Source organism: Polistes fuscatus, unplaced genomic scaffold (genome assembly GCF_010416935.1).
Source record: "Polistes fuscatus isolate 324 unplaced genomic scaffold, CU_Pfus_HIC Scaffold3, whole genome shotgun sequence".
Classification (NCBI taxonomy): Eukaryota; Metazoa; Arthropoda; class Insecta; order Hymenoptera; family Vespidae; genus Polistes; species Polistes fuscatus.
Window position 1 is genome coordinate 7,460,059 of NW_025113107.1, and position 27,608 is coordinate 7,487,666.

At 41.0% G+C, this 27,608-nt stretch overlaps 1 protein-coding gene across 1 annotated transcript; it reads left to right on the forward strand.

Moving 5' to 3' along the window:
• The first annotated feature begins 1,477 nt into the window (after positions 1–1,477).
• LOC122519864 (transcription factor Sp9-like) lies at positions 1,478–27,253 on the forward strand. The gene is made up of 3 exons (XM_043639618.1): positions 1,478–2,002; positions 25,020–26,082; positions 26,151–27,253. Exons 1-3 carry the CDS (start codon positions 1,916–1,918, stop codon positions 27,050–27,052), a joined length of 2,052 nt encoding a protein of 683 aa, XP_043495553.1. The 5' UTR covers positions 1,478–1,915; the 3' UTR covers positions 27,053–27,253.
• The last annotated feature ends 355 nt before the right edge of the window (positions 27,254–27,608 follow it).

Consider the following 27,608-nt stretch of genomic DNA (forward strand, 5'->3'; position numbering starts at 1 on the left):
ATCACTGGCGTAGATACTTGTCTTCTATTTATTATTCTCCTATATACCTATAATTCGAGTCTAATTAGCCAAACGGAATTTTGATTTTAATTCATTTATCAAAAAAAAAAAAAAAAAGAAAAGAAAAAAAACAAATAGAAAAATTTCCATGAAAATCGAAGTTTCCTTTTCGTATACATTTTTCATTTGTTTTTTTACAAAATTCTAACGTTCGTAAATTATCCTTATTTGAAATGATTAAAAATCGAGTTTGAAAAAAGGAATTATTTTACCGATGATCGATCGAAGATTCGATCGAGGTTAACGCAAAAGTCGGCAGGAAGAGACAGACGCCAATGGTTCGAAGAATGATAATTGGTTCCTACTTCGTCGTACGTTTTACCGAGCGTTCCGCTTTATAAGATGTAGTCGATAAGCATTTGAAATTCAAACTCCGCGATTAAAATCGCATTAGGCGCGAGACGAGACGATATATAGCGGTGATTCTCTCTCGGGCAACTTTACGCGGATCGTTCGAGGCGGTGGCATTATGATATCCGAGATTCTAATAGTTTTCCATAGCGGGCTGGGTTTCGTCATCATCATTATTATTATTATTATTATTATTATTATTATTATTATTATACCGTACAAAATGGTACATTAACTTTATATATACGGGCTAAGGATTCCATTAAAATATCAAGACAAGTTTTACTTCTTGTATGTAGACACGCTACCTACACATACTTAGAGAAGTATTCCCATCGAGGAGAAATAATAACGGGACATGGGGTTTTGTGCGTCGATATTTAAATAACAATGACAGGCATACCGTTACTATGGGTGAATGTAGATAGGAGGGCTCCGGGTCACAGAGAGTGGTTTGGTCCCCGCGAACTAAGGAATGACGAAGAAGAAGGAGAGGATTCGATCGAACAAGCCGGGAGCGAAAAACGCAAGAGAAGAGATACAGAGAGAAAGAGAGAAAGATAGCAGAGGGGGGGGAGAGAGTGTTCGTCGCGCGTGCTCCTTCCATTCTCTTCCCTTCCTATCTTTTCCCTTCCCTTAAAAAGCGACGACGAACACACGCAACGGTGACGGCGGCTCGAGGAGTATGCGCGCGCATGTCACGAATAAATCGGTTCGTTCGTGCGAGAAAGAACACGAGAGGGCTCGGCTTGGCCCGAGGGAGATGGAAAGAGGTTGGCCCGATGTTTAGGAGTAGGGAGCTTTCCTAGAGTTTAGGGGTGGGGATAGAATCGAGTCGAATTTAAGATAAGCCTGTAAATAGGCGGGGCCTGTTCACGCACATGGGCGCGGACTCGACTAACCTCGAGTACCGCCCATTCGGCCGGGCTCTAGTTTCTTTGGAACGCCTACCGCGTCCTCGCCCGGGGCACCCCCGGAGCCAACTTGCCAACCTACTCACCAACCTACTCACCAACCTACTCTACCTCCTGTGACGTGCACCATTCCCCCGGTTCTGATCGGGGAAAGCCGTTCGGTTGGCCGGCAGTCTCTCACGGGGCGAAGAGCGGGAACCACGTTAACCGGTTCCTTCATCCAGCTCCAGTCAAGCTTTTTTTCCGACGGTACACACGCATTCCGATCCTTCAGCCCGTGCCGAATCACGCAGAGTAAAGAAGAAGTATCTAACCCTGTTCGATCGTTCTTCGGCTTTTGCCGTCGTTGTTGTTCTTTCGTCGTCGTCGTGATCTCGTGTGCTGTGTGTTGACCTTTTTCGTCCAAAAAAAAAGAAAAAGAAAAAAGAAGAAACGCGAGCGCAGCAGCAGAAAGACAACACGACCTTTTTTTCCTTTTTCTTTTTTTTTATTACAAAATAAGAGAAAGAGAGGGAAAAAAGACTCAACGCGTTCTGGTGAATTAAAGAATCGCTTAAATCTACGGTCCAAGTGTCGAGGGACCTAACGACATGCTGACCGACATGACACCAGCCGCGGCTGGTCAACTTTATCCGCAGCTGCAATCCATCGCCAAGTCACCAGCTCATGGACATGTGGTGAGTAGTAGTCTCACGCCGAGCATTTTTCTTCTTCTTCTTCTTCCTCTTCGTTCGATGTCTTTACATTACTACCGACAATTCGATTATCTAGAGAACGAAGGTACCTACTATCCCACTCGAATATTATTAACTAAGTGACTCGTCTATTTCTTTATTCATAAGTGTAACTAGGCTAGGAAATGAGAACGGTAGAATTCTATAAAAAGAAGATAAAGGAAAAAAGATTTTCTTTCCAAACGTCTTTCACTTTAGATCGATAGATCGTTTCTACTTTCTTTCATACAGAGGGATCTCAATCCTACTTTACCAGCAGGTAGAGAAGAAAGATCGATTTTGAAGATCAACCGCTACCGTCGCCTTTCGACGGTATCTTAACCGAAGGGTCGTCGTCGATCGGAGATCTTGTCTGTAGAACAAATTAGTGGCCATTTTGAAAGGTGTCACACCTTTCAAAGCATCTAAAGGTACGAGATAACTCCCATCTTTGACTCCCTTCGTTCATCTCTTAACCAATCTCATCTGCTACCTTTAAATCTACCATCAATATTCTCTATAGATATAGATATAATCTAAAGTTCTTTTATTTTCTCTTTTCTCTTTTTCGTTGGAAAATTTCAAAGAATTTCACGATCAAAAGTATTATATTACTACCTGAAATAAAATAACGAAACCTATTTTGTTAGTATGTTAAAAATTATTTTCCTTGAATATCGTCGGATGAATTGCTTTCCAAAATGTATACTTTTCTATAAATATTCAGCAAAAAGTAGCATAAAGGAAGGATCATTATTGAGCAAATCCTCCAATCAAAATCCAGGATCATTCAGGATAATCCAACCTGTTTTGACAGGACCGGTAATTCTTGAAGACTTCTTCTCTTTCATCTGTTTCTTTTTTTTCTCTCCTCCTCCTCCTCTTCCTCTCATCGTTCTCCTTTTCTCGACCACGAATCGAGTGGGCAATAATATTGGATCCTTTTCCAACTCGACGACACGTGTTCAAGTTGTTTCTCTACGTCTCTTAGCTTGAACTCTTTATTTTATGACTCGGCAGGAAGAACGCACTCCCGTCGGTATGATTTACGAGTCGACCTAAAAAAGTAATTAAATCCGTAGACACCGATGTGAAAGGCGAAGTATATTTATTAATGTAACCAGAAATCTGTTTTTTCTTTTGCTTTGTCCATATTTCTCTCACTCTCTCTCTCTCTCTCTCTCTCATATTAAATTTGAAAAAAAGGTATTACTAGCACGCGACCTTGATAAAGACACATGCGTTACGCGTTACATGCATACATTACAAATTTTAATTAAAATTACAGTTACGAAAAAGTAATGATGCCGCACGATAAAAATAATATATTTTCGTGATATAGAAATACAATAATAACAACACCATTACAGTTAGAAAATTGTTTGGATATACGTTGACAGAAAAAAGAAAAAACAAGATTTTTCCTTTCTCTCCTCCTTTCTAGAAAGCATTCGAGTGTCGAATGTATCGAGTGTCCTTCGACACAATAGTCCTTGCGCAAGGTTCTCAAGAATGAAACGAACAGGGCTGTCTCCTCCCTGTCTACCTGTGCACCCGAGGAGCCAATTATTTGTCTGATTTTCTTTGTGCTCCGAAGAGGATCCACTTGACAGAATGCGTGGGTAGGAAGAAACACGATGCTTACTTCCTCTAGGATCCTAACCAATGGGAAGATACGTGCGAAGATACTCTACGTCATGTACGAAAGACCTTAGTTCTTTTTTTTTCGGGGCGGGGGGAGGGGGGCGATTTCTTTATCGAAGTTTTTTCGGTGGTGATCATTTTCTCACGTTGTTTTTCCTTGATTCGCTAGCTTCGTTCTTTCTTTATTTTTCTTTTTTCCGCTTTTTTTTTTCTTTTTACGGATCGAACCGTCGACCTAAATTTCTTTTTTATATTTAAAATGATTTCGATAACGCGTCAATAGTTAATTCCCTTCGTATCTATGTAATACTAATATAAATCGATCTACGAACTCTTCTTATTCTCCGAACGATTTTCATTAATTCACGAAGCAAACTTGTAGCACCTTCGCTTTTTATTTATTGACATAATATATAGGTATATCTATCTGTCTCTTTCTTTCTTATTCTAACTAAAACGTTTCATATATATATATATACCTGTTTCTATCTCTTTCGTTTTCCTTTCCTCGTTTAATTATTTTATATTATACACGTAAGAAAATCGAACCAAGAAATTATTAACAAACTTGTCTTCCGTTAACTGTCGTCTTGATCTTGATAATCAATAAGTTGACTTTTAAAGAAGTTAAAAAGAACGGTTCTCTCGTATTCGCTCAACACAGTGTGTAATGTAGTCGATGATATTTAATACCCACCTCGATGCGCAGTTACACCTGTCAAACTCATAAGAGAACATTTGTATGACATCGTTTTCCGGTTTTCTTCTTTTACACCGTCGATCCACTTCACTTTAACGATCGGAAAATCCGATAATCCGATTCCTCGTGTAGGGGTGAAAAGAAGAAAAAGTCTTTTCTCGAGGAATCGCCACCGTTGACATTTTCAAGGATAACAATAGACTGCGAACTGGGAATCTGTCGCAGAAATGCTTCCTTTAGACCCTTCTTCATGGTTACAACGAAATAGAAGAAAAAAGGTAGAAGAGAGCGAGCAACAAGGAGAGGGCTTTTTATGAGAGACTTTTAAGAGGCTTTACCTGGAGCACCACCGGATGCTTCAACGAAAATGCCATCCTAATTTGTTCTCTTTCTGTGGAAAGGAAAAGAGACGGGGGACGAAAGAGGGGGAGGGGAGGGACTGCCTGGCTATCCTAGAAGAGAGGAGACTGGACGTTATTTCCTTAAACCGACCGTAATCTCCCGAAAAAAAAAAACACGCAATTCTTCTTTCAGTCTTTTTTTTTTTTAATTTTTTTCCTTATTTTTTTTTCTTTTCCCCTCTCCGCTCGAGGATCGCACGAAACAACGAATTTACCCCAAAGGCTCCTACTACTACTATTACTACTACTATTATTACTACTACTACTATTACTACGACTGTTCCAACGAATTTCTTGATTTCTCCGAATTTTTTAATAGTCTCATATGTAATATAAATATTAAGAAGGTGGGTGAAAAAAAAAAGAGAGAACGAGAGAGAGAAAAAAGGAGGAAAAGTTATGACGATAATATCCCTCTCCTCGTAAACGTTTATGATACTTCTTCATGAACGTGCGAAAAACGATGTGGTCTCGTTGGGAAAGCTCGTGTGTGATCAAAACCGCAAGGATTCTCTGATGTAAATTGCAAGTTACAAAATTCCCAGCGGTTATGGCTACTCGTGCGAGCTCGTTGGAAATCGTTTTATAATCGTCGACAATTTTACGAGTCCTTTACTCTCTCTCTCTCTTTCTTCCTTTATCACCGTTGTGAATAAATCTACGATAAATTTTCTTCCTTTCGATAATTTGCTACCTTTATACGACACATCAACGCGTGTAAAGTGAAATACCAAATAAAAAGATATTTATCTGCAAATACGAAAAGGGAAAAGCTGCGATAAAATTGTAATATTATATTCATTAAGATACTTAATACGACGATCTACAACATTTTCGAAAACTCGCTACTTCTCGTTCTCATTGTTAGTATATTTTACTCGTTTCGTATAATATATATCTGTAGATTGGAATTCGACAACTGGCAGATGTTCTACGATGTGACAACATGGCTGCCATTATTCCTGAAACGGTTTACCCTTGGAAAACCGTTTTTAGGTATGATTGATCGTTCCTAAGAACTGTCTACTTTCGGAGTATAGCTCGTCACTTTTTCTATGAAATCCAATAAATACAATTCCGACCTATCGATTTTGTTCGATCGACCGGTATTTAATGTTCACTTCTAACGACATCTTTTTGCCTACACAAAAATGCCTTATCACTTTTGACGGATTATTAAGAATTCATAAAACGAAGTTAGGTTCGTGACAATGAATCTTAGGAAAAGTAATATTTTCGTTCAAATTACCTAATAGTTCTTGACATCGTTTGACCTTCTCTCTTAAAAATAATAATAACCTCCCAGAGAAATATTATATGGAAATTTTTCTCACAAATTAGAACCGTTTCTTTTTTTTTACGAAAAAATAAAAAAATAAAAAGAACAAAGTATGCTCTCTCTCTCTCTCTCTTTTCAATTATTGAACGAAAAAGAGTTTTATTATTATTATTATACTATATTTAAACAAGAAAATTCGTCGAGTAATTTTAGTTGGCGTAAAATGGCCAAGGCATATGCTTCTTATTTACTAACGTACACAGTTACTACTACTTACAAATCGTCTCTCTCTCTCTCTCTTTCTTTCTTTCTGTCTGTCTGTCTCGATAGTTCGATAATTGAAAAGCCAAGTTCTATCCCTCTTTCTCTTTTATTTCTCTTTCTCGACTTCATCATCATCGTGCACGTCGATGTTCTCGTTGCACGCACGAGCGAAATTATCGGTCATTATACCGACGTATCGTCGCGAGCGAAATTATTCAGCGAACAATACGTAAAGGGACCATGATCTGCTCGATGGTCAATGCCCTGTATCTCTCTTTTCGATGATGCAAACTCAAAATCATGGTACATCGTTGATATAACGTTCTTTAAATATAATTCATTATTTTTCAGCAAATATATATAAAAAGAAGTTTTTTTCTCTTAAGAAGAAGAAGAAGAAGAAGAAGAAAAAGAAGAAAAATAGAAATGAATCAAATTTTAATATATACGAAATTCGATGAATACAAAACCGCATAACGTTGACCAATAAATGTAATCATGCGATAGAAAATGTTCGTTTATCGAATTAATCGATTTTCGCAAATATTAAAAAAAGAAAAACAAACAAGAAGTATAACTTCGAAAAACAAAAAAAATAAAAATAAAAGCTCATATACTACTACTACTACTACGAAGAAGATCGAGAAGCTGTAATTTGATAGATACAGGACTGCATGTGGATTTACTAGGCGCGTGTGACGGCCTGTAGCAGCGAGTTATACGTGCCTTCCTGCATCAGGCCATCATCATATCGCTTGGAGGTTCGATAATTGAAAAGCTAGGAGAAGAACTCTCTCTCTCTTTCTCGCTTAATGCTGTAAACAATATTCTTTGCAGGATCAGTATCTTCTTCTCTTTCTCGGTCTTTTTCTTTTCTTTAGCGATGGTACGTCGAATTACCAGCCATTATCGTGACGTATCATCGCGAGTCAGCGTCATTCGAGGGGCCATCATGGGAAAAGAGCGAACGATAGACGATCGGTTCGACACCTCCGGGCGTGCAACCCACGTTCGAGTAAAGTGGAAAACGATTATTAACGAGTCTCTTTTCTCGAATTACACGGAACAGGCTAACTACGTTTTCTTTGTGCATGTAAATCCATCCAAGCTAATAATATCTAATTCGAGATGAGACTTCTTTGACGAACCTTTAAATGTCCTACCGAGTCTAGACTAGTCCTCGAAGTATTTAGATCCTCTCGTTTATTCGACAATGAATGATATTGGTATCTGAATAGTAATCGAGAATGAGATGGACAATACTCGGAGCACCGTGGCCAGCCCACGAACACCTTTCTTCAACGTGGAGAGAAAGAAGCGTGCCAGCGTGGCAGGGATTCTCCGCAGGGGTGCCAACCTCCTGCGGTGACCGAACCAAAACAGTATATACCTAGGCTTGCTCTCTTCGCTACGAGAAGTTCCAATGATTTATCTGACCGATCATGTTCACCGACATTGCGTCCTCATCACCTTCTTCTTCTTCTTCTTTTCTTTTTTATTTTTTTATGGTTGTACTTTTTTCTCAACCGATGGCTCCGAAATTCTCTCTCGTACTTTTTGTTGTTGCTGTTGCTGCTGTTGTTGTTGTTGTTGTTGTTGTAAGGAAAATATAAAAGTTTTACTCTCTCTCTCTCTCTCTCTCACGAGAGTGGAGACCGTAAATACGACGAGTCAACGTAATTCTTAAGGTGACAAAGGAAGTCGATCGGCACGCGAACGTTTGAGAAACACGAGAAAAGAGAAAGATCTCGGCATTTCTCACACGGTAATACCACGTACGTGGTAGGAGGGGAGCAACGAACCCTTCCAGGATTCTCTTGGCAAAAACTTCCGGCATATCAACCAAGGCACGTCAAGAGTTTGGCCGCGATTTTCATGATGCAGATTGTGTGCAGATGCACACATATGCTCGGTGCTTTCACATTTTTCCTTATTTTTCTTTCCTTAAATATTTATTTGCCTCTTATTCTTCTTCTTTTTCTTTTTCTTCATCTTCTCGTGCACCTTGCGCAACCTATCTGTTTGGCAAGAAAATAAAAAGAATACAAGAATAAGAGAGGAGGAGAGAAGAATAAGAATAAGAATGAGAATGAGAATAAAAATAAAAAATAAGAGGAAAAAGGAGGAGGGGCCGATCGTGTTGCGTGTGCCTCGCGAAGTAAAGGAGGAACCAAAGAGTTTCAAATAATGGTTGGGATAATTGCGAGCCATGTTTACACCGGAATGCAGCGGAATCGATATTAAATTTACTCCGTGGAACTGAACTGCTCGAGTTCGAGTTGTTTTTCCGTACGGGTCCGAGAACAGCGAGTATTTTTACGAGTAGACGACTATCTCTATCCACCTAGCTAACTTTTACACGTTTCTTCGAAGGACCCTTGCGTAACGCGCCCATTTTTTTTTTCTTCTCCATCTTATTCGAATCGAAGAAAGCTGCTGCTGCTGCTGCTGCTGCTGCAGAATATTTCTTTACACGCGAACCCAAAGATATCCGTTTATTCTTTATACCGTGGTCGACGGCCTTGATCGACCGCGAAAACTCGTTTGCAAAAGCGAACCGATCAACGACGAATAGGAAGTTTGCCTGGGTTGTAAGCTTAAAGGCACAAGCAGTTTAATCGATTATCGCGTAAATCATATCGACGTCGATGAAATCGATCGCGTAGGTATATATACCTATATATATATAGTTACGTATATAGGTACGGCTCCTAGGGTAACGGAATCGTGAAAAATTCCTATCTCTCGTTGATTTATTCGCGGTAGCCGTGTTTCTCGATTGTAAAAGTAGAGAGAGGAGGGGGGGGAGAAGGAGGGGAAAAAAAAGGCACGAGCGCGAAAGCGGATAATTTGCATTTCCCTGTGACTCGTTCTTTCTTTTTCTTATTTTTTCATTCTCATTATTTCGTTTCTTATCGTTTTTTATATTTCAGCCCGAGGCAAGGAATTATCCAGTTTCGTTGTTGTTGGTGGTGGTGGTGGTGGTGGCGGCGGCAGAGAAACGCGTCGTTAAAATTCGCGTTGGTCCCGTTAGCCTTCGTAAGCTATCGAATGCTTCGTTAGACGATAGGAAAATTATCGAAACATGTTTTGTGTATGTGTGTGTGGCGTTTGCTCGACGTTTGCTTTCACGAACTCATTCATAAGTTATCATAATATCTAACTAAGCCGCGTATATAAATCTACGCGTTACGTTCTCGTTTCACCTTATTTCCTTTCCTATTTTTCTTTATTTTTTTACACGTCACGCGGTTAAGTTCTCTTTCTCGAACGAACTCGCGCCTTCCTCTCCTCTTTTATACGATTCATTTAAGTTCTTGCAATATGTTACATAAGAAGCGCCGTATCATCTTAACACGATCGGATTTCATTTCAATATTATCATCATCGTTTTATTCGATTAATTTATATATATATATATAATTTTACGATATTGATTATTGAGAATTAATATAACGAAATGATTCGATCATTCTTATTATTTTCTTATTTTATTCGTTTAACTGTTTTTTATTTATTTTTCCGATGAACGCAAATAAAAATATTACTTCTTTGATATATATTTATATGCATATATATGTTACATATATATAGCGCGGAAAGATCGATATTTCGTGAAACACAGGGATAGACCGCAGTTTGTCAAGTGTGGCCGAGAAGCGAAGAGACGTTTACGCAAGCTATGAATTTTTATGGAGAGCGGCTTTTCCCCGTTCCGAATTTCATGTCGATAAAGAGGGGCCATAAATTCTCCGAAAAAGCGTTGCCCAGGTTCTCTTTGCCGGACTCTCTTTGCAGCACCGTCGCATCCTGGACTTTATTGTTCGGCAAAAATTCTTTTTCGAACACGTTTTAATCGAATTTTTGGAGATATATATTTTGATCTTTTTCTTGACCAGTTGCGATCGTCATCGTTTCATTTTCCCGACAACGATTCGGTTCACCATGGTTAAACAAAAATAGATAAACTCGTTTTTAATTTCATTTCATTTCATTGAATTTGTTAATCAAACATCAAGTTGGTTGGTTAAAGTGCATTGGGAAAGTTCGTAAAGGACGACGACGTTTGCTCCCACGGCTTGTTCGGCCACTAAATATTGCGAAACAATAAATTTACTCGTAGAGTCACCCTCTTTATGGGTCTCTTAGACAGGGATGATATCCTCGGGGGATAACCTAATATGTCACAGTCTGTTGCAGAGATCTGCGCGTAAAACCAATCGCGATGGTCGAAGAGGGTGAATTTGCGACGAGGAAACATGTCTGGTGAATAGAAAAATAAAGAAAGAGAGAGAGAGTATAAGGGAGGTATACTTCTAGCGTGAGGGGTTCAGATGGACTACTAATGGACTGATTCAATAGCAACGATCTGATAAACCGATCCAACATACACACGAACATGGTCTCCAAATCGAATTAAGAAGATCGTCGTTATTCAATTTGCCAATTCTACTTAAATCTACGAGGGTTTTACCTATATAGAAAATTTATTAATTAAATTAGGAAATTTTCTAAGGTATTAATTCTTATTACAACATAATAAGATAATATTTCATTCGTCGGAATATGAACGAATTCTCGGCGGGAGAAAAAAAACGCAAGAACCATTTTTCCTATCTAGTAAACTACGATCCCACATTCACTTTGCGAATTGCAATGATCTGAAGCATTACATACACACACACATACACGCACACTGATCGAATTGCATTGCTCACTTATTTACGAGCTCTTTAAAGTATAATTTTCAATGACTAATACCGACATCTATGTAAGTATGTAAGTACAAATATCTGCAATCTGTAGGATAGGAATTATTTTCCTATATATTTCGTTGTATGGGAAAAGATATATGTATTACGTGTCAATTTATAAAATGCCCAGAAGGTTATAGCTTGAATGTTCTAAGAAAGAAAATGAGGGGGTGTGGATGTCGCCTACTACGAGCAAAATACTCGTTTCAATCCGATTGAAACCCTTACAAAATCCTGACGCAACACTGAAAAAATCATGACAAAAATTTGCACCCCTCGGCATGATACGCTCTGAATTTTTCAGTCTTCCGCATTACATTCCTTTAGTAAAAAAGTAACACTTTTATTTATTTCGCGTACGTAAAGAGAGAATCCTGACGTAACTATTTTTTTCTTTTTTTTTTTTCTTTTTTTTTTTCGTTACGACAGGAGAAAAATCTTTCAAAGACAACTCGGGCGCAAATTTTTGAGATAACATATGTCAGATTAATTTCGTTCAGGATTCCATTCTACCCAGAAGATAACTTGGCGGTTTAACAGGTCTCAGTTAAACGGGCTGCCTAAAAACCTCTCATACTATAAATTATACATTGTCCAATCTTAGTGAACGTTCTCCGGACAATGTATAGAATGTCTGGATTACGTAGATTGATTATAACATATACATATATTAAATATTAGTTGTGCGAATGATCAATCGTTTGCGCGTAACGCAGTGTAGATAGGACTTCGAGGGTAACGACATAAGATGGAAAAGCACGATGAAGCCATAAATTCCACGAGGTTCGGCCGGAAGACACGCGAACCAATTTGGTCGAGACAAGCGAGAGCGATACGGCTGGCGTACGTCGAACGAGTGATAATCGTCTACCTCGACGATTTTCGCAGGGTTCTCACTTACACTTTATCATCTTCCCTTTATCTTTAACCATTATCGAAAAAGTTGCAAACCTTCGGCCACCTTGTCGTGATCTTAACGCAAGAAACAGTAATTACCTACGTGCACTGTGTTGCAAAAAAGAAAAAGAAATATACTATTACACTTTGTATATGTTATACAAAGTTTACTCTTCGATAATAAAAAAAAAAAAAAGAAAGAAAAAAAAAGTTCCGAAATGAACTTTCCTCGCTTTATTTTTCTTTTCTTTTTTGGAAATGGATGTAGTATTTATCGTGAACGAGCGTATCAACTGTCAAGTATTACTATAAGTTTATCAAGAAAAGCAAGAAAATAATCGAAGCAAAAGCAACTCGTGGTCCTCTTTAGCGAACTCTACCCAACGTACAACCGTTTACGGTCGGTACATGCGCGTAATACCTATAATCGCGGCGCGTATAATTCATAGTTGTGCTCGAAGCTATACTTTCCGTCTCGTTACGTGATCGGTGCAAACGCATCCTTTGTTTTCCATTCGCCGGAGGTGGAAGTTTGGGGGAGGGCGGGGGTGGGTCTGGCGTTTCGACGTCTAGGTATCGATGCCACGTGCTTCTTCTACCCTCGACATTCCCCCTCTCCTCTTCTTATTCCCCGAATCGACAAATTCTAATTTAACGATACGAGATCCTATCGAAGATCGGACGACGATCCGTTTCCGAAGTAACTCGAAGAACGACGTCGAACGCGATCGTTCAATGTCTCGTTAAATTTAAATCAAGAGACGATAAAAGGGAATAAAATACACACAGCGCGAAAGGAGATGGAAAAAGGAAAGAACGATGATTTAAATTAGCACCTATCGAGGAAAGTAGAAGGAGGAGGCGTTAAAATGAAGTCGTTAGAAAAGTTTGAGTCTTTCAGCATGAGAGCCTTCTTCTCTTCCACGAAAGACCGCAGCACGCTCTGGTAATCGTTTACTTATTCCTTCGGAATATTATAACATCGGTGCGGCACGTCCGAGATTGGATCCTCCTTCTCCTTTTTATTCTTATTCTTCTTCTTCTTCTTCTTCTTCTTCTGCTTTTGCTTCTTATTCTATTTCTTCTTCTTCCTTCTTGACTCGTTGAGGCCGCTTTAGCCAACACCTGCGTCCGCCGGTCTTCGAGATGAACGGGTTCACGGTCTGCCAAAGATGATTTAGTAGCAGTTTGTTACCGCGGCGCCATCAGGAGGGTACCGCGAGTACAGTTGAGAGGAAAAGGCGGCCCTAAGAAGACCACGGAGGAGGATTACAACTCTCTCTCTCTCTCTCTCTCTCTCCCTCCTTACAAGCCACGCGTAAACGCGAACATTTCTCGACCTACTCTCTCTCCCTTTCTTACTCGTATAACGCCGATGCCTTTAAATTGCTTCCTCTCGCCGTTACAATATTTTTCTTACCCGATTTAAACAGGCTTCTCCGTGCAACTAACTCGACGATCGACGACGACCCTTAAGATGAATTTCCGATCCGTGGAAGATAAAACATCTTGAAACTTTTACAATCTTTCTTTCCCCTCCTCCTCCTCCTCCTCCTCCTATGTGTTTATCGAGTCGAGCATTGTAATTGGAATGATTGTAAATTTCGATTAGAAATGAAAATTACTATTAATGAATATTAAACGAGTCGAGGATCGAAACCAGTTATTACAAAGTGATTTCATATTGTTTATAATAAGCCCTAGTATAAACGATTAAAAATTCAATCAGACAACGGAACGAAATGTCCGATTCTATTCGTAGACCTACGAATGATTGACAGACAACGTTTGCGATCTATACTCGGTTTCTATTCAATTTATTAACTCGTGGGAAAGATCTATGTAAATGTAAAGGTGATACAAAAAAAAAAAACAGATTTTAACCGAGCCTGGTAAAGGTCTCATCGCACACGAACGAGTATATATATATCTAATGATAGAAAAATATATTGTGCACATTTCGTTGATTATTATAGCAATCATAAATAAAACTAATAAACAGAAAATTAATGACACCGATAGTAATTATCGATTAAATCAAATTTAAATTTATCTAAAAGTGATAACGAACAAAATTTCTCGATCGAAGTTATGCGTAGTTTCCTTTTTTTTTTTTGAATTTGATGAAAAAGTATACGGGTTTCGACAAATAATTTTGTAATATCTTTAACAAGTAATGTAACGGCTACATTTTTCATATCGAAATCGATATATCGAAGGGATCGAAAGTCGAGGCAGGTGTAAACGAATCTCTCTCTCTCTCTCTCTTCTTTTCTTTCTTTTTCTACCTGCTTCTCGACTTCTCGGCGATCGTATCGATCGATTTGTGTGTCCTACTCGATCCTGTAATGTGGATCGGGGAAGATCCAACGAAGAACCTTTCTTACACACTCGCAATAAGATACCTTATAATTATATAGCCCTCGTAGGGCTTGTTGTACGACAACGTTGTTTCTTCTTCGTTGATAGAGAGAGAGAGAGAGAGAAGGAGATAAGAAAATTCCACGCGTTTCTAACTCGTTTTCTTGCAGCTCTCGACGTTTAACATCAGGGAGAGTAAAGACGTGGTAACCGGTGGTGCTGTGCTCTCGATTGACGTTCTTTCTTCGATCGTTCTATACACCTTCGTACAGCTTTCGTAATTTTTCTTTTTCTTTTTTTTTTTTTTATTCCTCCCTCATTTCCTCGTCTATTTTTTTAGCAAACGCAAAGATTTGTTGATAAAAGTTCGATGATAGGAAAATGATTGAAATATTTATTTTCTTCGCGCAATTTCTTTTACGTTTCCATACCATTCAATCTATCTCCCCCTTTTTTTTTTCTTTTTTTTTTTTTCTTAATACGCTTACATACTTTTGCGTTAATCGTTTGGATCTCGTTATTACTTGTACCGTTGAAATAAAACAAAATTATTTGTTTAAATTTTGTAACCTAGTACATTATCATAATTACCAGCACGCTGGACTGTTATAATATGTAGACATTTATCAAGAGAGAGATTCTTATTTCATAAATACAAGAAAGTAAATAACGTTGGACAGGTGATACTCGCGAAGGTAGACGTGGCCGTTAAAAAAAAAAAAAATAAGAAAAAAAAAGAAGGAAACAAGGATGTTCTTTAATCGTATCGATCTATCTGAATCGTATCGAACGATCGGAGATAAAAATTTATGGAATTTGGCAAAGTAATAATCTTATCGATGGAAAAAAATGATTCCAACATGTGGGAACGACGAGGAATGATGGAAAGAAGGGCTAATTCACAGAAGGAAAAGGAAACCGAACAATGCGAGTTTCAATCGGTAACAGTCGTCCCGATGTTGTTTAACTGAAAAGTTTTGTGGAGTGGGAGGAAAGGAAATAAAGTAGGAGCAAGTAGAATAACCGGCGAATCGTTCGATCTACCTTTCCGATCTCTTTTCAAGCAACGAAGACTTTGTGCGCATCCTTTCATGAATTATTTACACTGACGTCCGTAACGTAGCCGCCGTCTCGCCCCTTCGCGAATCTTTTCATGCCGAAGAAGAAACTTCACGCGTGCTAAAATATTATTACTCGAAAAAGATAATAATAACATCCGATGGTGTTTTTAATTTTTCTTCCGTTTTTTTTTCTCCTTTCCTTTTCCTTTTTTTTCCTCAAAGAAGATCCAAGCGAATAGATGAAAATACGTTAAAAACAATCGTACGATTCTTCTGCTAATTGACGTTGGTCATAAGCATTCGCGAAAATTACCTACCGTTCGAAATCGATGATCCATCTTTCTTCCTCGTTTTAAGCCGATTTTCACAGAAACATCCGTAACTAAATAGTAAATTTATGATAACAGCAATGCTGCTGCTCGACGGCTGCTCAACTCGTACTACTACTACTACTACTACTACTACCTTTTTTGCTCCAACGTACTCGAACGATGATGCCTGTTTTATATCGTTACGGGAGCTCGAACACGCAAGTAGTAACTTCATAATGCTCGCAGATTTAACTGCGGAAAGAGATTTACTTTGATGCCTCGGTGGTGAGATCGTTGCTGCTTCAGAAGTGAAATTCATTTTAAAAGTGTTATCTTTATTATGATTAACGATAAAATCTACCTTTTTCTAATTTGAAAGGATATTGGCGAATGGTTTGATTACGAGTTGATGAAAGCGATTTGATCGTTGAAATGAAGAGTACCTATATCTTCCTCTCTTTTTCTTTCTTTTTCCGTTTGGCGACTCGTCGTTCGGCAAATCGGTAGTCTTCGAGATCGAGATCCTTCGGGCCCTGGGATCGTTTAAATGCTAATATCGAGTTAATTTATCGTCCTACGATTTCGTTGCTTGACTTCGCGTCGGCACTATTTACACGTTGATTCCACGTTCGAGGTTCGTAATTGAAAGAAAGCCGCCGCACGGGACCACCCGTGCAAGGTAAGCAATAAAATTTCAAATATACGGGGACGGGACTCCGACTTGTTTCGGTAGGTTGGTCTAGTGGACGAATAAAACTTTCGTACGATCAAACGACGTCCTCTATTCCAATCCTTCCTTTCCTCCTTTTCTCTTTCTTTTATTTCATTTGACCCGAACTTCGAGGATAAACCAAAACTCCGCCTACTTTCGATGCGTATCCTTGATAATATCAAGTGGGGCTACGAATGGTGACGATCAATATGGTGACGATTTTCTAAACAAATCCTAAATGAAATGATTAAAACGAACTTTTATTTTTCTAAATCGATTAAATTCGAATAAAATTAATCACTTGGAACGACTCGTATACCTAGGTACCTATATGTTCGTTAACAAAATATTCAACACTTGTAAATGTCGTGGACAGAAAAGTGACGAGAAAATAACGACGACGAGTGGAGTTAATCGTTTAAAAACGGTTTGACATTTACGTTGAAAAATATTGAAAGCGTGGGTGATGATTATCCGTGTTTCTTGTTTACAATGACAAAGTATATTACAAAAGGGATAATCAAGAAGGCTTATAAACTGACACAATGAGCAAAGAACCATGCGAGAGTTTAGAGGATCTTAACGAGAACAAAGTGAATAGACGAGGTGTATCGTTCTAAGGATACGCCGTTAATAAACACCAATCCCTCTCTTTGTGCCTACCTACCGGCTTCTCTTCATAGCCGGAAGGCAACCGTGTCTATATGCTAATAGGAAGCTCCCGACGTTTTCTACTTTGCGCCTTCTACCTTTATTCTATCTGGGCCTGTGCGTCTCGTTGGTTCACTCGTTCGCGAACACGATCGTTTACGATTTTTCTTACATAGTAGTACATAATATATACTTACATTGTAGGATATGTTACCAAAGTAGCTAAGTACCTATATATAGATAGATATAGGTACACGTAAATATTATATAAGTAGCATTACATTCGAAGTACGGATGTATGTATAGGAAAATATAAAAAGTCGATTTAAACTAATTCAAGATTAAATCCCATTTCCCTATTATTATCTACGTTTTTTAAATAAATTACGAGCAATAATTTTATTCGATTTGATATCATTCTTATAACATATCCGACACCGTTTATTTATCGCAAATTCATTTTATCAATAACGCTAATAAAATCTTCGAAGAGGTAAGATTTTCCAAAGGTTCCTAATGTTTACAGGGGGCTAGACTAATGAAAAATGTATGTTAAATCGATATTCGGATCCGACGGGGAAACGATAAAAACACGAAAGAAGTCAACCGGTGTTTAAGGTACACTGAAAAGAAAAAAGAAAAAAGGAAAAGCAATAGAAAAAAAAAACGGGAGAGAGAGAGAAAGGGTGGGAGAAGTTTTGAAAGGGGTCACCTTTCCCAAATTAGAAGCGTTCGTAGAGTGAACGTGGTAAATGACTAACCGGGCGATAGATCGGACACTACCGCTAATTGGCTGCAGAATTTTATGTACCACTAAATTACTTCATGCAAATGCAGTCGCTTCCGTCCTTCTACTTCTGCTGAATACTCGAAAGAAAGAGAAGAAGAAGAAGAAGAAGAAGAAGAAAGAGAGAAAGAGTGTAGATACTTATACACACCTATTTTAGAATCTGAAGAGAGCGTACACCGAACGGTTCTTTAGAAGATTTACAGCGCTCTCATTATCCTAATGAAGACGTAACGTCTTGAAAAAAAAAGGGCCCTCGATTTTTGTTGAAAACCGATTGCTCGTACGAAAACTACTCGTTACACCGGTCTCTCTTGTACTAAAACGCGAAAGGAGATACCTTTCCCGGACTTTTGCTTTCTTGCCATCGTCACGACGGATCATTAACGAAAATTAGGTGGATGACTCGAGGCTTCGACGTACAACGTCTTCTTCTTCTTCTTCTTCTTCTTATATTTTTTGTTTCATTTACTTTTCTTTTTCATCTTCTTCTTCTTCTATTTCTTAACTCTTACGTTCATTCTCCTTCATATTCGTTCTTTTACTTTTTCTTTCTTTCTTTCTTTCTTTCTTTCTTTCTTTCTTCGAGAACCCGCTGAATAAACGAGAGAATTTTTCTCTTCCCTTTTGTTTTTTTTTCTTCTTCCTTTTTAAATTTACTCTCTTCGAGAAAACGACGCGAGTGTTTCCTATGTGGATTTTTCATTTGACGTACGATCTATCATTAAGGAAAGATTATTCATTCTTTTTTCTTTCTTTTTTTCTTTTTTTTTTTCCTTTCGCGAATAAGAAGTAACTAAGTAGGATCCGTTTGTCTCCAAGGATTATCGGAAAGATAGCACATAGATTTTATTTTTCATAAGGTTGGCACAAGGTCGAACAGGGGTGTTGCCCGTTTAAACTGGTCAGGAGTTATAACTCCAACTGAACGATAATAACCCGCTTTAATATTCAACGCCGAGCTGGGTAACAGATTTATGAGCTCTAATGAATTGGTAATCTAATCCTTCTTTTCCTATCTCTTTCTTTCTCTCTTTCTCTCTCTTTGTTTCTACCTCGCGACAATGTAGAATCGTCGTTCATTCTTCTCTCATTTTCACGTTCTCGGATTACTTTCGTAATTCGAATATCCTTAATAGTTCGCCCTATTCTCTTACCCGGAAATCATTAGCGCGTCTTTCAAAGTAATTTCGAAATCTGTCGAAGGATCGAAAAACGTTGGATAAAAATTAAAAAACAAAAAGAAAATAAAACAAAATTAGATGAAATCAAGTGGTAGGGCGGGGGGGGAGAAGGTTAAAAAGAAGTAGAAGGCAAGTAGGTATAGGGGAAACCTCTCTCTCTCTCTCTCTCTCTCTTTCTCTCTCATCCGATAGCCGAATAAATTTGGATAGCTCCCTGTTTTGGCCCGAGGCCATGCTTGTGCCATCCTCGTGCTCCCTGGTAGACTTTTTCTTGCACACATACATACACACATACGTATGTATAAATAGATATACGTGTACGTTTATATATATATATTATAGCTATATAATCGGACCTTTCGTAACACACCGTGAGAAAGAGAGAGAGAGAAAACGAGGTAGATGGACCGATGTGTATCCAACCTCCCCCCTCCCCTTCTCGCCGCTGTTCTCTTCTTTTCGTCCTCTCTCTCTCTCTCTCTCCCCTCGTGCGATGGATTTAATTAAAAAACATAATTTAGAAGGGGGGAAGATAACAGGTAGCTTCTTTCTGGTGGGAACTAGCTAAGGTTATATCGCAGGTTCCTAACGCACTCTGTCGGCCTGCGGTCACTCATGAATAAGATTATTAATCTCGTCTTCCACCGAAACTTTCTTCTTTCCTCCTTACCCGTGATTCTTTCGTCTAATTTTTTCGATCGATCGTGTCGGAAGAGAAATAACGTTTAACATCGTTTAAAAATCATTTTTTTCATTTGTTATCAATACTTGGTAAATTTCTATTCAATGGATTCGAAATAATTCAATATGGTCGAAGAAACGAAGGAATCGTTTATACGCGTATCAAGATAACGAGAGATAGATAGACGGATAGATAGATGAATAGATAGATAGTCGAGTTGAGAATCGCTGATCGAATTCGACGAAAGATTCGACGAAGACGGGGAAGACTTAAAAATCCATTTGTCAAAAGGCCCTGTCGCAAAAGGGCGTCGCATAGCGAGATTAAAAGAGAAAGACCGACCGGGGGTTACCACCAGCAAGAAATAGCTACGCCATCTTGTCCCGAGAATACGATCGTCCTTCCTTGAGTTATACTTTTCGTTGGGTTTTATTCCTTGCGTGCTCCTTTACAAATTCATTCCCAGGTAAGAAAATATAGTAACCGAAAAGCACCTTCGTTCGTCGGGGTGCAACCACAAACGCAACATCCAGGAATGGTCAATGCTTTTGAAATTAATTTTTTTATTGAATCGAAAACCATTTCTACTGTCTCTCTCTCTCTCTCTTTCTCTCTCTCGAATGAAATTGAAAAAAAAGAAAGGGAAATATAATTTTGCCGTAGAATGAACGCCATATGTTCGTGTTCGCGGCGAATAAAATTTGGATCTATAGGTTATATAGCGAAAAAATAAAACAGAACGCACACTTTTCGTCGTCGATGTGTGCCGTCTATAGAAATAAACCCGTGACAAAAGGTTGAGGTAGAGAACCAGGCGCCGCCGCCGACGTTTACGGCCAAGCACTCTGCGTTTTTTTCTCTTTTTTGTTTTTTTCTTTTTCATTCTGTTTCTTTCTTTCTCCTTACGATCCGAGCAATTATCTAAGAAAGCCGAATAGACCGCACGACTATTACCTACTACTCGCGGTTGGCCACAATCACGGTACCACCTAGACTTATGAAGAAAGAGAGAGAAAAGAAAAATAAAAAAAAGTCCTCTCTTATCGAAAGCATTCTCCTTCTCCTTCTTCTTCTTCTACTTTTTCTTCTTCTTCTTCGTTGGAAGGAGTAGGATAATTGGTCTTATAGTCCGATAAACAAATAATTTTTCCCTCGAGGGCACACGCGCGATAATATAAATAAAACGTTCTTTTATATATATACTGGAAGTGGTTAATTTTTTCTAATCTTTCAAGTATTCTCGATTGATATCAAAATTTACGTATTTTTCTTTTAAACTGCAAAAAAATTAAAAATAAAAAGAAAAACCTGGAAAAGGATAATAAAAGGTGGAGCGAATGATAAGAAGAATAGAAACGTGTCGAGGTAATATATCTAAAAGAATATCGATAGAGAAGGAAAACTAGGTTGTGGTACAGGTGGATATATATTTGGAGAGGTTGGCCCATGCCGCATCACGGGCAGGTGCTTCAGGGTACCGGTCAATGGCTCTCGAGAACGTCCGTCACTTTTTTACATGGAAACCAGAAAAAGAACGCCGACTAAATTCGAAGGAAGCTCCATTACCACGGAAGAACGACGAAAAGGGACTCTCGGTTCTTTTCTCTCATTCTCTCCCTCCTCCTCTATCCTCCCCAAGCCCCGTTTTATTCCAATTCTCTCCTATCCTTTCTGCTCTTTTTTCTAATCGTCTTTTATCCCCCTATTACTTTTTTTTCCATATATAAAAAGTATACTTATTTATTTATTTATCCTTATTACAAATAGAATATTCGAACTAACGTTTGTTCATTGACAATATATTCTAAATCGAATAGCAGATAAATTTTTCTCACCTTGTCCGTGCTTGACCGAGTTGAGTCGAGTTGAGTCGTTAAAAGGGTCGAATAAGGTTTGACAGAGACGTCGGATGTGGTTTACCACAAGCTTTCGCTATGTAGTCACCCTACGTTTTAGCGGGTTAGCACCCTCGCGCTTGTCAATCGGCCGTCGTGGCAACCCTCCTGCTTGCTGCTGTTGCTGCTGCTGCTGCTTCGATGACTGTCAGCTGCTTAGCTAGAATGCTTCAACGCCCACGATTTAACTCGTGCTTTATTTCCCTCATTTGCCAACAACTCTCTTTCTTTCTTTCTTTCTTTCTTTCTTTTTTTCTTGATCACATCAATTTCATAATGAAAAGAAAAAAAACAAACAAAATCCAAAAATGTATGCGTAGAATTATGATGAAAGATAATTTCAGTTGGAACGTTATCATTGATTTCTTGGCGATAAAATGAAATCTCTCGTTTCCGCACATTGTCTCGAACGGTCTCGAAAGTTTCCCTTCGGTCCAGTCTCTCTCGTGAGTCGACGAATCAGGACGATGGCTCTTCTTCGACGCGCTATGAATCTCATTCGCCACACTGTCGGCTCGTTTCGACACGCATCCATGCTCACAGTGAACACCACGACTCGCGCGCAAGAACCTTTCTCCGTACGGTTCACAAATTCACACTGGATTTATCGATGTCCATCCGAGGTTCAGAGGACACTAACCAAAAAGTCTTTGTCGTCCTTTTTTTTTCCCTCGAGGATCAACCAAGCCAACGAATACAATAACTTATCTAGAAAATACATCATTTTCTAACCCTCCTAGAAGTTTTTTTTATATAATACACGAGAGTTATAGCTAAAGTTGCGTTAGGTAAAAATAAGTTTCGGTGTTTGTTAGGAAGATCTTACCGATCGTTCTTGGAAGTTAGGAGAAACGAGATGGAAGGAAGGAAAGTCTCCTCGATGATTTTAATTTATGCGCGGCATGGCTGGAGGCGTTATTAGTCCTAGCTGGATACGATGGGCGTGACGTCACGCGGCTAAAACAAAGGATCCTGCCGAGGAGCCCATCCCATGTCGGTTCTCTTTCAACCGTGCCGACAGGACGGCGCGAGCCATTGGATCTTTTCTGCATCAACGAAGGTTCGATGTTTTACGCTTCGCAAAGTTCCTGCCCTTAAAGCCCCCTTTCCTGCTCTTTTCTCTCTTTCCTTCCTTCCTTCCTTCCTTATAATATTTTTCTTATATATTATTCTCCCTTTCCGATTGTCTTTACGAATAGAAGAAAGTTTTTTTTCTTTTTCTTCTTCTTCTTCTAATATAAAACCGATGCTCGTTATCTAAGGAATCGATCAAATTTATGATTCCGTTTGATTCGAAGGAAAACTCTCTTGTAGTATCGATAACGCGTTAAACGCATACGAGAATAAAAGATAAAACGAACACAAATTATAAAGCGCGATAAACGATGAATATCTAAGTACGAAAGGATGTCTTGGAGAGAGAGAGCATAGGTTAACAGCTTCGTTTTAACTTACTCTCGCTAATTATAGAGCGCGTGACCTCTAGGCTAACGCAACTCTCAAAGAGATAGGCAAAGCTACGTCGTCGTCTAGGTATATCTCTTCTATCTAATCAATGATGCTCTTTGCTATTTAATTCTCCATAGTTAGTTAGTGATGTTGCTTTCAAACGTTTCAAACTCTAACGCATATATATATATATATATATATGTAGATACGTCGTTTTCTTCTTCTTTCTTCATTCGTATGAAAATTTAGTTCAAAAAAATGGAAAAAGAAAAGAAGGGGGAAAAGAAATTGAAAGCTAATTGAGAGATGTCTGCACCGTTGTCTCCGTAGGCCACTGTCACATTGTTCCGACGGATCAATACCTCTAGCCTACCTACAACCTGCACCCACCGAGCTTGAAGAGGGCGTGGCTCGTACACCACCAGAGAGAGAGAGAGAGAGAGAGATGCTCCCACTCTCTTTCTCATTTTGCCCTCTCTCCCTCTTTCTTTCTCATAGCTTCATCCTCATAGAACCATGGAAAAAGCAGGAAGGAAGGGACGATTTTATCTTCCAACCCTTGGAAAGTTACTCTCGAAGCAATGAGCAAGCGCCCGAACCTCTAGGGTTGGATCTTTGTAAAACGCTTTTCTCACCCTGTCTTTTTATCTTCCTACTTACGAGAGTTCTCATTCGTCAACGTGGTAACAACATACGTGTATTTACTTAAAGACGATGACGCGTTGGAATACACCCTGCCGTGTGAAAATCTTATCATTCCCGTGTGGCCCCTAAGCTACCATGACCTTGACACCCAGTAGAATTAAAATTATTGAGAAAATCCATAGTTATTACCCTTTCGATTGGAAAAGTACCATTCCAGTTACCAGTCCTTTTCGGTAGGTGAACCCTATCAGGACAGGAGGGTGACTACGAAACGGTCCGTTCTCTCTTCTACCTCGATTCTCGATGGATACGCGTATTCGTTGTCTTTCTTTGGTGTTGGTGCAAGGTCGAACGGTGTGGGGGCGTGTCGCCTCGATGGCGCCGGCTGCTAATGGCCGCGCGGCCTGCCAGACTTTAATTTCCTGCCGCTTCCGCGGACCCTTTGCCTTTACCTCCTCTTCTCTCTCTTTCCTTCTTCATGCGACTCTGTTTCTATCTCTCTCACTCTCTCCTCTATATCCAAATCTACGGGCAGCAGTGGGAACCCTTTGCAGCCTCCGGCCTTTCGGTAGCCACTGACGGACCACGCTGCGTCCTTCGACCCCACTGTTCTTCTTCTTCTTCTTCTTCTTCTCCTCGCCGTACGATGATTTGCATGAAACTGCTCTTGATGAGCTTCCTCGATTCGCCCCGGAGGTTCATTATCTAAAGTCTGCTTATTCCACGCTAACCGGCGTAGTAGTCCTCTTTCCGACGATCGAGGAGTCCATCTTTTTCGAGTTCGTCGCCAAAAGCTAATGAGAGAGGACCCCCGACATGTTCCACTTTTGAACAAGGGATAGAAATAATCTCTTGGAAATCGAGACTCTGATATTAATTGACTCGTCAGGTCTACCAGTTTAACATATATACTGCTGTATATCGGTTGGATGAAGATTTTATAAAGTCTTGATCGAGAGACATCAGATTCGAGCTAAGCTTCTATGACAATGATTTGCATAAGAGTGCGGAATATTCGATCATCGGGATCATTTTTAAGTCGAATTATGTTATCGTCAACGGCAAACTTTCTCATCTTTTCTAGCATAGAAGGGCCAATTTAGTGTCATTATATACCCGCCGGTATAAAAGATACTCCCTCGAGTTTGGGCTTCTTTTTTAAGTCGATTTAGGTGCGATTATGGGCGAACACAGCGGGCCGGTCGGCGCGACTGGGTCTCGAGTAACTAATTCGTAAAGAATCGACGTAGGGTCGATTATTTCGAGCGTTGACTAACCTTGTCTTTTTTCTATGATCGTTGCAGGATCATCCGGGATTGCGAGGAACGCCGCTAGCAATGTTGGCGGCGCAATGCAACAAATTGAGCAGCAAGAGCCCGCCGCCATTGGCAGACGCGGCGGTCGGCAAAGGTTTTCATCCATGGAAGAAGAGTCCTCAGAGCAGCGGCAGCTCGCCGCAACACTCGTCGGGCGGTGGCGGAGGGGGAGGGGGAGGAGGCGGCGGCGGCGGAGGTGGTGGAGGGGGGTGTACGACGACGGGAGTAAGTCAAAGACCGACGGCGACGAGCAGCGCCGGTAGTACGAGCGGTGGTTACGCCCGAGCACCGGTCACTTCTTGCGCTTCAACGGCGCCGCAATACGGTAGCGAGCTATATTTTCCTGGTACCGCGAGCGCACAACCTGCCGGGGATCCTCATCACCACCAGAGCAGCCTACTCGGAAAGGTCGAAGGCGCGACACTCGGGTCCGTATACGGTAGACACCCTTACGAGTCGTGGCCGTTCAACGCGATGCCAGGCGCTACGCACGGCGGCATAAAGGCCAGCGACGGTTGGTGGGACGTTCACGGTGCCACGGCCGCCGGTGGTTGGTTAGACGTCAGTGGCACGGTCGGCGTCGGAGTTCATGCCGCGCAAATGGCCAATTACTCGGCGGACTACTCTACGAGCCTAGCACTGGCCGGCAATCACTTGCTCACTACGGCCACTACCGCCGGGCACAATCTGCTCCAAGACACGTACAAATCTATGCTACCCGGGGGTCCGCCCGGGTTCGGGCTCCATCATCACGCAGCAGCGGCGGCCAGTGCCGGTGCCGGTGCCGGCGCCGGGAGCCCGCAAGGAAGCGGCGCCGGCGTCGGCGTAGGCGTGGGTGGCGGTGCTGTCAGCCAAGCACCCTCGCCGCGCTCGCAAAGACGTTACACCGGTCGTGCGACCTGCGACTGTCCTAATTGCCAAGAAGCCGAGAGACTCGGTCCCGCCGGCGTACACCTCAGGAAGAAGAACATCCATAGCTGCCACATACCTGGTTGCGGCAAGGTCTACGGAAAGACGTCCCATCTGAAGGCCCACTTACGGTGGCACACTGGTGAGCGACCGTTTGTTTGCAACTGGCTTTTCTGTGGCAAGCGGTTCACACGTTCGGATGAGTTGCAGCGGCACCTTCGAACCCACACCGGCGAAAAGAGATTCGCCTGCCCGGTCTGCAACAAGCGGTTCATGCGCAGCGACCATCTCGCGAAGCACGTCAAGACCCACAGCAGCAGCAGCAGCGGCAGCAAGGGCAAGGGGGGAGCGGGGAGCTCGTCAGCCGAGTCCTGCTCCGACAGCGAGGACAACGGGAGTCAGCAGAGTCCCACTTCCAGCTCGGTGCCGCCGCCGCAGCCGCCACCGCCGCCGCAGCAGCAGCAGCAGCAGCAGCAGCAGGCTCAGGCGCAACAGCAGGCTCAGCAGCAGGCGCTGGCGGCGGCAGCGGCGGCCCAGGACACCAGCAACACCAATTCCCAGACCACCACCACCAATCTCGGCCATCAGCCGACAACACCCATGACCCCAATACAGATGACCCCGCCGTCTCTGACCGCACACCATCCCCACCACCCGCATCTCCCGCCTCTAATGCACCATCCGCATCATCACGCAACATCCGTACCGGCGGCCCATCATCCGCACGCGGGGATGAGCATGCACTGAGCCCGGTGGGGCCCGGAGCCGGTGCCTGCAGTACATCTGCCGCAACGACCCTGGGCTCCTCCTCCTCCCTATCCTACCCCCTCAACTTGAACCTTATCCAGAATCACGTCAATGCTCATCCTCATCATCATCAACACCATCACCAACAACAGCAACAACAGCATCATCATTCCAATCCATCCTCCCATCACCATCATCAACATCATCAACATCACAATCAGCAACAACAGCAACAGCAACAACAACAACAACAACAGCAACACTCTCGACAAAACAATTCCTATTCCATACAACAGAATCCTGGTACACCCGGCTCGGTACAGACTCCTTCACCCTCCTCCCCCGCGCCTGTACATAGTCTTTAAGCCGATAACGATTCCCCTAAAGCCTTTCGTTTCCTCGGAGAGCAGGAACGGAGGGAGCAGCCTGCCTCTCCTTCGGCCGCTGTGCACGCGGATTTTGCTGACTTTGTTACTTGTAAATACTATAAATAGTGAGCGTGTGTGTGTGAGTAAGAAAGATAGAGAGAATGGTAACGCGTACGAAAGAGCAAACGAGAGAAAGTGAGAGAGATCCTATATATATATATATATATAAATAAATATAAAATGATATATATTATAATTAAGCGGTGTAATGTAAAATACATATACATATATGTACGTAGGTATGCACTCTCGCGCTGTACGATACACAGACACGAGTCGTCGTCGTCGTCGTCGTCATCGTCGTTGTTTCCCCTTCACCCCGATCATCCTCCTATTTACTTAAACTTTGCCCGATTGTATGGCGAAGAAAGAGAGAGAGAGAGAAAGAGAGAAATAGAGAGAAAGAGAGAGATGAAAGAAGCGCAAACGCGTCTTCTGGGCGACGTTCGGTCAAAAGCACGATGCACTTCCGTACAAGTTCCAATCGCGGTTG

What these genes read in the sequence shown, in the direction of transcription:
- LOC122519864 (XM_043639618.1), top strand. Translation starts at nt 1,916, where the DNA reads ATGCTGACCGACATGACACCAGCCGCGGCTGGTCAACTTTATCCGCAG. An exon ending in CACCAGCTCATGGACATGTG is followed by an intron (nt 2,003 to 25,019) that starts GTGAGTAGTAGT and finishes TGATCGTTGCAG; the next exon opens with GATCATCCGGGATTGCGAGG. An exon ending in CCACTTACGGTGGCACACTG is followed by an intron (nt 26,083 to 26,150) that starts GTGAGCGACCGT and finishes GATGAGTTGCAG; the next exon opens with CGGCACCTTCGAACCCACAC.